Genomic DNA, 12,746 nt, shown 5'->3' on the forward strand with positions numbered 1-12,746 from the left:
ATCACTTATTCTGGGGCAACCTAACCTTTATGTGATAAGGAAACTTAAAGGAGCCCTATGGGGAGAAACTTAGGCCTTCCTTCAAAAGCCAGAAATAACCTGCTAGTATGTGAGTGAACCACATTGGAAAGGGGTTCTCTGATTCCAATCGAACCTAAAGATGACTGCAGTCCAGGCCACTCTCTGACTGTAACCTCACAAAACCTAAGCCAGAACCTCACAGCCAAATTGCTCACCAATCCCTTTTGAAAGAAACTATTTACTGCTTTAAATCACTATATTTTGAGATAATCTGTTATACAGCCGAAGATGACTAGATAGATATTGTCAAAAAACATTTTATTTAAAACAATTTTTTGAGTATAGTTGACACACCATGTTACATTAGTTTCAGGTGATGGGACAGGTTTACATCTTATAGTATGCTCACCACAAGTGTAGCTACCACCTGTCACCATACAGTGCTGTTACAGTATCACTGACTATATTTCTCATGGTATACACTTTACTCCCATGGTTTATTCACTTCATAACCGGAAACCTGCATTTCCACTACCCTTCATCCATTTTGTGGATCCTGTTACCCTCTCCCCTTCCTACATCTATCAGTTCTCTGTATTTTTATAGGTCTGATCCTTTCTGTTTGTTCATTCCTTTCTTTAGACTCCTGCTATGAGTGAGATCACATGGTATTTGTCTTTTTTTCAGTCTGATTTATTTCACTTTACACAACATCCTTTAGGTCTATCCATTTTGTTTCAAATGGCACAATCTCATACTTTTTATGTCTGTGTAATTTTCTGTTATGTGTATGCACTACATCTTCCTTATCCATTCTTCTGGCAGTGGACACTTGGGTTGTTTCTGTATCTTGGCTATTACAACTAATGCTGCAACAAACATAGTGATGCATATATCTTTCTTTTTTTTTTTTTTAATTTTTATTTTATTTTATTTTTTTTTATTTGACAGAGAGAAATCACAACTAGGCAGAGGCAGGCAGAGAGAGAGGAGGAAGCAGGTCCCCCGCGGAGGAGAGAGCCCGATGTGGGGCTCGATCCCAGGACCCTGGGATCATGACCTGAGCCGAAGGCAGAGGCTTTAACCCACTGAGCCACCCAGGTGCCCCGATGCATATACCTTTCTAATTCATGTTCTCATTTTTTTGGATAAATACCCAGTGGGATTGCTAGATCATATGGTACTTATGTTTTTAAGTTTTTGAGAATCCTCCATACTCTTTTCCACAGGGCTATACCAATTTGCATTCCCACCAACTGTACACGGAAGTTCTTTTCTCTCCATATCCTCACCAACACTTACTACTTCTTGTCTTTCTGATTTTAGCTGTTTTGGCAGGTGTAAGGTGGTATCTCATTGTAGTCCTGATTTGTGTTTCCCTGATGATTACTTATGTTAAGCATCTTTTCATCTATCTCTTGGCCATCTGTATGTCTTCTCTGGACAACAGTTTATTCAGGTCCTCTGCCCATTTTTTAATTGGACTGTTTGGCGGGGGGGTTGGTGTCAAGTTGTATAATTCTTTATAATTTTGGACATTAACCCCTTATTGGATAGAAAGCAGGAGGTATCACTATTCCAGATTTCAAGAAATACTACAAAGCTGTAGTAATCAAAGCAGTACAGTTTGGCACAAAAATAGACACATCAATGAAAGTGAATAGAGAGCCCAGAAATAAACCCACACATATATGGTCAATTAGTCTATGACAAAGGAGGCAAGAATATACAATGGGGAAAAGTTTCTTCAATAAATGATGCTGGGAAAAATGGGATCGATACATGAAAAAGAGTGACACTGGACCACTTTCTAATACCCATACATAAAAATAAAATGGATTGAAGACCTAAATGTGAGACCTGAAACCAAAAAATCCTAGAAAAGAACAAAAGTAGTAATTTTGCTGACATTGACCATGGTTAAGTAACGTTTTCCTTAGATAGGTCTTCTTTGACAATGGAAAAACAGGCGGTAACTATTGGGACTACATCAAAATAAAAACCTTTTCGGGGCACCTGGGTGGCTCAGTGGGTTAAGCCTCTGCCTTCGGCTCAGGTCATGGTCCCAGGGTTCTGGGATGGAGCCCCGCATCAGGCTCTCTGCTCAGCAGGGAGCCTGCTTCCTCCTCTCTCTTTGCCTGCCTCTCTGCCTACTTGTGATCTGTCAAATTAAAAAATAAATAAATAAATAAATAAAAACCTTTTGCACAGTGAAGAAATCGATCCCCAAGAAGGCAACCTACTGAATATTTACTTTTTAAACCAAAACCTCTATAACTTAAACATAATAAAAACAGCAGTTATCACATCACACAGGCAACCTCAAATTAATAGAATGAGGTAGGCTTGGGGCACAATGCTTTGAAGACAGCCTTCCAATAAAATGACAGGTGCCATAAAAATAATCATGTTGCTGGAATCCCATTTTAGGCTTAAGGGTGGATTCCTGACTAACTGGTAGTAACATTTACGGAACTGCTGGTATACAATATGGAAGTCATTTAAATATTTATTTTTCTTCCAAAATGACAGACACTAACTTTAAAGCAAGTACTATATTCTATTTCTCTCCCCCTACAGAGAAAAACTTCTGTCCAGGAAATTTTAAAATCAAGACATTGTAAGACATGTGTTAAATGTACATGAAAAGCCATTGTGCAAAGTACATCACGTTGAAGACGAGCAGAAAGCGTAACAGCAGACCAGGACTGCATCTGTGGTGTACAATATACAAAAGTTCCAGCTACTTGGAAAATCTGACTGATTACACTAACACATGTTCTAAGGGTTTGAAGTAGCTGATTGATATAGCCCACACACACAAAAGCAAATGGTTATTTACCTGTATAACTTAAAGGACTAAAACTGCTATGTTTTTATAGTTTTTCTGATTACAGTCAGTTGTTACTTTCAAATATAAGAGTTTATCAGCACCGCTTCTATTTTGCTGCTTTATTTTATAGTAGAGACAGGAAAGAAACTACTCGTTCGGGTGAAAGCTCTTTTAATAAAGACCATTCATCAAGAGGGCTCTCTTCTTACTTCCAAATAAAGGTTGTATCCCAGAACCTTAGATTAACAGCAATCTGACCTCTGGTTGAGCAGCAAATTATTGTGTATACTCATAAACCTAGTATTACCATTCAGGTAAATTATTTTTTTGGAAAACAGTAACACCAACTAAATGGTCTATTCACCTGAACTCTTTGTTCATGAACACAAAATAACGGTAATTTAAACATTAAGCTCACAATATATATATATACACCTGAAAATAACTACGGCAAGTTGAAATACAGGACGTATTTTATAGAACAAGAGCAGGGCATTTATTTTCCTGCCTATTCACATTAAACTGTTTCCATGAGAGAGGAGAATTTTTCATTACCTCAGAAGGAAAAAAAAAAGCCCACAAGAAAACAAAAAACGAAACCAAAAAAAACAAAAGGCCAGCAATATCTTCTGTAGGATGGAAATATTAAACTCAAACTCAAACTTTAAAAAGGAAGAAGTAAGGGAGATATGATATTCTCTTAAGCTTATTACCTTATCCATGGTTATCGGAGCTTTGCCAGATAAACATACTATCAACATTTCATCACTACTGAATGGACAGTCATCACTTTGTCATATAAAAGGTGTCCACTAGCATAACAAATGACATGGAGGACCTTGGAAGATGGAGAGGAGAAGGAAGTTGGGGGAAATTGGAAGGGGAGGCGAACCATGAGAGACTATGGACTCTGAGAAACAACCTGGGGGTTTTGAAGGGGCAGGGGTGGGAGGTTGGGGGAACCAGGTGGTGGGTAATAGGGAGGGCACGTGTTGCATGGAGCACTGGGTGTGGTGCAAAAACAATGAATACTGTTACGCTGAAAAAATAAATTAATTAAAAAAAAAAAGGTGTCCACTGATTTTTAGATTTCTTCAGATTCAAAGGTTTATCTTATAGCTATGATATCCTAATAATAAAAAGGTGGATGTTAAAAAAAAAAAGTGGATGTTTTATTTGTAAAAGTAACATTAACAACATTAAAAACATTTTTTGAAAAAAAAAAAAAGGCACTTATCTAATTCAATAATGACCATTTAGTCTTTTTATTGCATTTTTGAAGTTAACTCTAGTATACCTTTTAATTGGCAATTTAGGTTTTATTTCCTAATTCTTTCACAGATAAAATTCTAAAGAATTTTCAGCCCTGATTAATTCAGTGTCTTCCAAAATTCTGGCCACCCATCAGATGTGAGATGATTTTATGGGGCCCAAGGAGAGGGCTAAGTGACACTGAATCAGTAAAGAATTTATTCCCTCTTCGTTCTGTTGTAATGCCTCTGACTGGATCAGGAAATTCTCAGATCGATGGTAGAATGTTATCAACACCTCTGTAATTCTTGCTAATCTCCCTTTTAAACAAAGAAAGCAAGTTTTAGAGTTTAAGTTTTAATTTAAGAGTGTTCAGTAGCCAGTAGTTTCTAAAATGTAAAAAGTTTTGTTTTCATTATTTTCAACTTTACATCTACTTTCTGTTGATAGTGATATTTTTTTCTTAATGGTATTATTTCAAGTTTTCATTAAAAATTATATTAATAACTACAAGGATATAAAGAAATACAAAGAAAGCAAGGATACAGGAAATACGCAGATATGTCCAAAATTTTGAAGATGATGTAAGAATGACTAACATTTGAGAAATACTACACTTAGCCATTTGGTCAAGAAATAAATGTTAAGTGCCTACCATGAACTATGAGCATACCATTGGTTTATCCACCAAGGAGAGAAAAGAAGATAAACGCTGACAGGAAAGTTAGAAGAGAAGAAAGTTACTTCAAAAGGAGGTAATCAAAAAAGGATTCACAGACAAGGTGGCACTGGAGCTAGGACAGGATGATGCAGACACGCCAAGACATAGAGCACGCATTTGAAGAAAGCAAAAGCACAACAACACAGGCCTAAGTGGTGGCATGTTCTAAATCTTGATTGTGCTGGTGGTTACCTTGGTGTGTATATAATGTACACATAAAATGAATTCACCTTATCTGTAATTTCTTCCTTAAATTTGGTATGTCTTTGACCAATGCAATGAAGAATTACTGAGGTTTCAGGCTTGGATAGATTGGGGGGGGGGGGAGGCAGTAAATAGGTAAAAATAAAAGGAAGTCACCATTTAAAGACAAGGGAATCAAAATACTTATTTTCATATCATAAATTTTCAATAAAAACTGTAAGCTATTACACAAAACTTGCAGCTCTATACTTTTCAACAGCTCCATTTCAGGGAGAAAATTTACCTGAATTAAGGCTCACCTATTAAATGTATTGTTCCCATCCCTGTCCCCCCTCAAACAAAGGAGCACATTAATAGCACTCACTCCTAACAAAGTAACAAAGAACAGACTAAAGTGGCCATACTGGCTGTGTGCTAGTGACACCTGACAGAATTTAGCAAAATAATTTAAGATTGTATTCGATACTTAGATCCCATTTGTAAGCAACTCAGAAAGGACTGCCTTAGAATTTGTTTTAACCTTGAACTCTTTCCAATGATCTAAGCTCTTAAAATTTAGTTATTAATTATTAAGTACATTTCAAATGGCTTTTATTACATTTCATAGTTTAAGCATTCATGACTAGAGAGAGAACTCAGGGATAGTAAAAATAATGCCATTATCAACAAGTCTTCTTGGAACTTTATAATGCCATTCTCAATAAAATCAATGACTTAACCATAAAACCAAATCCAAAATGTGAATTAATTATGGTTATAGAAAAGCATCAAGAGATCAGAAAAAAAAAAAAAGATAGTCTTCCTCTGCCATAAATGAAAGCATTAAGTGCACTGAAATCTATGTGCATCCTTAATGTTTTTACTAAGGAAAATACAAGCCTTTTCTTACATCGGTGCATTGCCCAATGTGCTTATGCCACAGAAAGCTTAAACTAAAAGCAGGAAAGCATAACGCGGGGAATTTTAGAGCTGAAGGAGACCCAGCTCATATACAGGCATTCCAACTCATGAGAATTCGATTTACAATTTTTCACAGTGGCAGCAAGCCTCAGGCCCTAGTCAGCCCTGCCATCATGAGGGTAAACAACTCATCTGCTTACAACCATTCTTTATCCACACAATCATTCAGGTTTTCACTTTCAGTACAATATTCAATAAATTACATAACATATTCAAAACTTTTGTAGTAAAATGAGCTTTGATAGATTTTGCCCTACTGTAGGCTAATGTAAGTATTGTGAGCATGTGTAACATAGGTTAGACATATTAAATGACTTTTCTAATTACAACATTTTCAATTTATGATGGACTTATCAGGACATAACCCCATCATAAATTGAGGAAGATCGGCACAGCAATTTTCAAATTGGTATTCTATGTAATTATATTCTAGATGTTAACAGGTTGGTCATTAGAAAAGTCTTTCTGGTCAGGTGAGACTGCTTTAAGCCTACGTGCTCCTAAATTATTTGTCATGGAACACTGTTTTGGGGGCAGTAGAGCGGTTCCTAGATTGAGAATAGGGTTCAAGGAACATCAGTTTGGAAAATTCTAATCTTATGAAATTCTCTTAAGCGGATGACAAAACTGAGGCCTAGAGAGATCACATCTGGTTGGCTGGAGAAGAAAGAAAGCGAACAAAATCTTTCATTCCCAGGCCAAAGCTCTTTCCACCACTTTAACTACAAAATAAGGCTCTTCAAACTGCATGTAGTCAAACATTTAATTTATATTTAACATTTTGGTTATGGTGTCACATTTTCTGGTTTGTGTATTAACTTGGGCATTTTTAGTTCTTCAAGAGATGGGTTCCTAATAATTAGATACACCTGGAGATTTACAATTGTTTAGTACTAATGAGGAATGATTTCGTTCAGAGTGGCAGCATCTATACTACCAGCATCTATACAACTGGTTTTAATTTACTCTTGTTACAACTTCTGTCAGCTCAACTAAATCACTTTGTTATTAGGTGGTGAATTTCTTAGCATATAACGTCAACATATGCTGTCCATGAGAACATAGGAGACCTGTCTGCGTAAAAGAAAGCCAACAACATCGAAATTGAGAGATTTTTGTCTTTCTACAGTTCTGGGTTTATTTGTCAGGCAAACACTTGGTTTCTTATCCTTTTGGTAATTAATCAAAACATGTTGATTGCTTTAACTAAGTCTCCAAATCAGATTATCACAATGTTTCTCAAACTCCAGAGAACTATAAGATAGTGTCAGAAACACAATTCGTTCAGCTTTAAAGTAGTTGTGTATCACTCCCCCTCCCCAACTCAGGGTAGGGCAGAAGACTGGACTAGACCAACAAGTAACTATTGTTATGCTGCAACTTTAAAAGGCTTGAGAATCAAAGGTGATAATGGTTAACAACTTCCTTATGACTAACCTGACTTCCTCTAATAAACTTCTGCATTCCTTTCCAACCCCCGACATGGAACATTAACTATGGCAGGCATTCTTCTCTCCTCAATCTTAAAAGAACCCACCAGATGAATGAGACCGCACGAAGCCTGGATTCCATCAACAAAGAGGTTACTCCGCGCGCCTTTATCTCACAGGTGCGACCTCCACCCCAACCTTGCGCACCGCTGGGCCCCAGCGCAGGAGGCTCGGAAGCAGCCACTCCTGCCTGGGACCGCCCTCGAGCCTCCGCCCGGCCCCAGCCCGCCGATCCCCGCGCAGCTCCCGCCTCTCCGGAAACCGGAGGGCTGCCGGCCGGTTTCTAGGCTCCCGGCGGGTCCAGGGCGGCAACACCCCCGACGCCACAGCAGACTGCCCCGCGGGGCGTCCCCGAGGCTCCGGAACCAGCCAGGCCGAGGAGGCCGCTCAAGACCCGCAGCCGGCCTCGCGACCGCGCTGGGGGCGGGGACGCTGTTACCTGCCGTGGGCTCGGCCGCTCCCCGCCGGCGCCGCTCTCCTGGCAACCGCGGCAGCGACGCGGAGGCCGGGAGCCGAAGGGCCTAGTGACAGCTCCCAGCGTGCCCTGCGCCCGCGCCCACGCTAGCGTCGACGTCGACGACCCGCGATCTCCGCCCCCGGTCCGTGCCTTGCCTCCCGGCGCAAGCTGTTGCCACAGCGCCCTCAAGCGGACGGTCGGGGAAGCCGCTCATGGCAAGCAACCATTCGGATGGGCCTGGAAAGGGAATAGCGGATGTTTTCAACTCGCCAGCGCCAGCCACATCTTAATGGAGAGTTGGAAGGAATGCTAGGAATTGAGAACAGCTTTTATGTATTATTTAAACAGTCTTTTAAGTGTTATTTAAACGATTCCTCAATATTTCATATGGGGAGCTTGAAGCCCAGAGAAGTTGGGAGACTGATGAAGTTAGCAGATAAATAGTTGTCATCAGGTTTAGAAATATTTTGAGTTTATCTCTCTCTAAATCATGTAGTTACTACGAGGAAGATTGCAGTGTGTTGCCTAAACCGTTGGGTCAAAGGTAAAAAAAAGATTGTTTTTTGCAAATGTGTATATGAAATATATATATATATTATATTTATATAATATAGATAAAAATGTGTATATGAAATATATATTATATTTATATAATATAGATAAAAATGTGTATATGAAATATATATGAAATATAGCAATATAGCAAATCTTTAAAAATAATCAAACACCCAAGTATGAAGACCATGCTGTGCTGAGACAAATTTTTCCATACAATGTGGCAGCATTTCAGACTTAATAGCTTTGAGAACTAAAGGTGGAAGGTATTAGGAGTTGAAATCATCACTCATGATAACCATTATTTGAGGTGGAATAGTAATAAACTTAATTCTTTTAACTGCATTGTTACCTCCATCCATAATTTTGAATTACTGTGATGGATACAGGAATTTGTGAAGCACCACAATAAACTTTATGAACTGCAGATACTGATTTTAGAAAATTTGTCTTAAAATAGTGTCTCTAGGGAAGTGGATTTCCTACTAAGGAAATCTTCCTACTAAGAGGCTGACAATAAACATGATTTTATGAAGACAAGCTATCACTGTTTGTTTTTAAAACCTAACAATCTCTTGTTTTTTGTTTTGTTTTAAGATTTTATTTTTAAGTAATCTCTGCACCCAACCTGGTCTCAACTTAACAACCTGGAGATCAAGCCTCCAGTGCTCCACTGACCAAGCCCTGAGCCCCTTGTTTTTAAAGAATTCTTTTAAAGAATCCTTCTAGGTTTACCACCCTAGCCTTATATCTTAATATTACCCTATTTTAAGTATTCCCACCACCTTTTAAGTATTTACATTTTAATAGATCCTTTACTAGGTGAAACTTTGTGAAATTATCTTCTAGCACCAATAACATTATGACTTCTATCAATCTGTTTTTACTCCTATAAAACGTGGCGAGTGTAAACGTACCTGTGGAATCATTCTCATCTTCCTTTTTTCAAAGACTATAGGAATAGCTAATCTTGTGATTCATGGTACTGGATTTACCCGCACACTCTTCTGTATAGATGACAGAAAACCTCTTTTTTAAAAAAGATTTTATTTATTTGTTTGAGAGAGAATGAGAGAGAGAGAGAGAGCTTGAGAGGGGAGAGGGTCAGAGGGAGAAGCAGACTCCCTGCTGAGGAGGCAGCCTGAGGCAGAATCCTCCTTGATCTGCAGGGCCCCAGGATCTTGACTGAGCCAAAGGGAGTTGCTTAACCAACTGAGCCACCCAGGCGCCCGAGATAAGAGAAAACTTGTTAACATTTTTGCAACCGTTTCTATCTTAGAGCCAATTGTGTCTATATGCAGAAGTAATGTCAGGTCAATCCTGGACATTCGTTGCCTCAAACAGAGGAGAGCTACCAAAGAACTGACATGGTTCCTAAAAAAGTTACTAAGTTGATTTAAAAACGAAACAAGATTGTGTTTTGGGTGACTAAATCTGCTTTCCAACCTTCTGGGGTCAGCGCCCGCCTATATTTTCTCCTTCCATCCTCCCCCCTCCCCCCCACCCACCTCATTCTTACAGTAGGACGCAGCTCGGATTTTTAAGGTCACTTCCTGGGACACTACCGCGCCGGGCCACGCCCACAAGAGGAAGCCGGAGAGGACAGTTTGGCTTTCGCTGCTCCACCTCTGTCGGCGCTCCGACTCCGAGAGGAACTTGAAAACGCTCACGCCCCCAGGTCGAGTTCTCACGGCAGCGCGTTCTCCGCCCGGCAGGCGGCGCTGTGGGCTGGCGGGCTGTGTCGGCCCGGGGATCCGGTCCGGGAAGCCAGCCCTGCCGCCGCAGCGCGGCCGCCACCGCCGCACGTGCTGCCGCTTCTGACCCTGCTGGCCCCTATTCCCCTGAACCTGCTCCTAGGCGCCGGCTATGGCGGCAGCTGCGGCGGGGACGCGCGTGTTCCTGGAGGTGCGGAGACGGCTGCAGAGCGCGCTGCTGATCCTGGGGTAAGGCCGGCGCTGGGCGTGTGGGCAACTAGGCGCGGTGCGTAGCCGCGTTTCTGCCGCGTTCTGCGTTCCGCTATGTTTCTGCTTGTCAGGGAGTCCCCGTCTCCCTCCAAAGCACGGAGTTTTGAGTTTCTTTCCATTTGCTTAGAGCCTGTCATTTACTCAAAGTGGAGTTTCCCCTCCCACCCCTCGTGCTTTTATTCCCCCGTAATCTCGGCGTCACCTGGGAGCTTTTTAGAAATGCAGTGTCTCAGCCCCACACCAGACCTGCAGAATCAGAACTTATATTTTAACACGCTTTCCAGGACTCAAAATACACACTAAAGTCTGAGGAGCACTGATGTAACAGTGCCAGGCTTTTCCAAAAACAGTGCCCCCCACCAAGTGCCTTGCCTGCTTCTTTTTGGGGATCCTCATTAGAGGATAAGGTCCAGTGGGAGAGCTTCCTGTTCTGTACATAAACTCGGGTTGGTTTCCACCCCCCCCCCTTCCCACGCTGTTGTCTGCAGCAAAACTGACACGTTCACTGAACGACTAACAAAGGTTGCAGACTTCTTATTGGAGCTCATTCTTGTATTTGCATTCCGCGTTCCAATGAGAAGTCACCAAACGTTTCACTTGTTGTTCAGGACACCTACAAGAAACTTTTTTAGGAGAAAAGTTCCCGCGTTTGCTTGGTAGTATGTGGCCCCCTCGATTATTCCCTTGTGACTGCCGTTTCAAATAGGGTAAGTTAGATGTTAAAATCCTGGAGCTTTTACTACTCGGGGCCACTCAAGAGGTAGGTTGATGCTTTTCCTGAATCGGCCTTTTCCTTAAATCGTCCAGGTATAGGTGTAGAAGTTTGGGGTTTGTCATGAGAACCGAGTTCAAGTCCTAGCTTTTTCGCAGGAGTAGAATCATTTAATCTGAAGTTTTTCAGTTGTAAAATACGGATCATATTTATTATTTTTTTCTTTCTCTTTTGCTTCTCTGTGTCTCCCTCTCCATCTCAAATCATAAATTCAGGTAAGTATCTCCAATTACAGTCCACTTTGTAGGATTATTAGTAGCCCCAAACTTAGCAAAACAAAAGCAAGACAAAATGCCTACTTCCTGTCATCAAAGGGGCTCAAAGTTTCTCTAGGTTACTCTCCCTTGTTTAAGCACGTGAAGAAACCTGACTTGGCTAGACTACTAGTTTGTCCCTAATGGTCTTTGGCTGTTGAGTTTTATCATCAACTTGCCCCTTAGAAAAACAAAAGCAACCACTCTTCTGATTTCACTCAATAAGGATTGGTTTTGCCACTTAATGAACTGTATATAAAGGATTTCATACAGTATGTACTTTTTTGTTTCTGGCTGCTTTCCTTCAACAGTGCTTCTGGGATTCCTGTTTTATCTGTGTCTGTTTTTCTCTGAGTATTAATAGACAATATAGCTATTGTATCTAATAATAACAATAATATCGATTGTAATATCTATAATAACAATATATCTATTGTATCTAATAATATCTAATATTCTATTGCTGGATATTTTATGTGTTTCTAGAACTTGATTATTATGAATAAAGTTGCTATAGCATTTTAGTTGACATACATTTCGTTTCTCCTAGGCAATTACCTAATTCTATTATGGTGTAAAGTCTAATTGTCATTTTAATTTGCATTTCCCTGATTAATAATGTTGAGTATCTTTTCATTTGTTTTTTGGTCATTCATACGTGATCCTTTGGAAAGTGTCTTCTAATTTTTTTGCCATTATAAAAAATCAGGTTGTTTTTCTTATTGTTGAATTAGAAAGCTTTTCTAGTTTTCTAGTGTCTGGAAATAAGCCTATCTTATTTATGCCTTGTGAATATGTGAACACTTGCTCCCAATCAGAAATTTACCTTTTCATTTTCCTAATAGTGTCTTTTCAGGAACAGAAAATTTTAATTATAATAAAATTCAGTTTATTGCATTTTTTTCTTTAATGGTTAGTGGTGTTTGTATCTTAAGAAATCTTTACTTACCTCAAGGTTGTAAAATTTTCCCTACGTGTTATATAGTTTAAACTTTTATATTTAGGTGAAATTCATTTTTTTGTTTGGAGTGAGATAGGAACCAAATTTCATTTTTTTACCTATAAGGATATCTGGTAGTTCCATCACCATTAGTTTCAAAGAGTGCCATTTCTCCCATTGAAATAACACAATGTCTTTGTCAGGAAGCCTTTGACTGTACTGTTTGGCATCATGTATGTCTTTCTTTCCTTTTACTGTTTAACATATGCCTTTATATATAAATTTTTAAAAGCCTATGCTGGGTGGAGTGTTTCTGAGCCCACT

At 39.7% G+C, this 12,746-nt stretch overlaps 2 protein-coding genes across 12 annotated transcripts in view; one reads left to right on the top strand and one right to left on the bottom strand.

Annotated features, from left to right (window-relative positions):
- DOP1A (DOP1 leucine zipper like protein A) overlaps window positions 1–8,023 on the bottom strand; it is a 105,869-nt gene extending 97,846 nt beyond the window's left edge. For 8 of the 9 annotated variants that reach the window (XM_046004202.1, XM_046004199.1, XM_046004203.1 and 5 more), the window contains exon 1: window positions 7,920–8,023. The gene's annotated coding sequence lies outside the window, so the exon portion shown is untranslated. Of the gene's footprint in view, window positions 1–7,527; window positions 7,654–7,919 lie in introns of those variants that run through there. The other variant, XM_046004197.1, reaches the window with a different exon arrangement.
- A 2,114-nt stretch (window positions 8,024–10,137) lies between these two features.
- Window positions 10,138–12,746, top strand: part of UBE3D (ubiquitin protein ligase E3D) — a 166,995-nt gene continuing 164,386 nt past the window's right edge. For all 3 annotated transcript variants that reach the window (XR_006818258.1, XM_046004316.1, XM_046004317.1), the window contains exon 1: window positions 10,138–10,435. Coding sequence is in view for 2 of the 3 variants with exons in the window: in XM_046004316.1 (XP_045860272.1) it covers window positions 10,359–10,435 (77 nt within the window). In the remaining variant the exon portion in view is untranslated. The remainder of the gene's footprint in view (window positions 10,436–12,746) is intronic.

Source organism: Meles meles, chromosome 5 (assembly GCF_922984935.1).
Source record: "Meles meles chromosome 5, mMelMel3.1 paternal haplotype, whole genome shotgun sequence".
Classification (NCBI taxonomy): Eukaryota; Metazoa; Chordata; class Mammalia; order Carnivora; family Mustelidae; genus Meles; species Meles meles.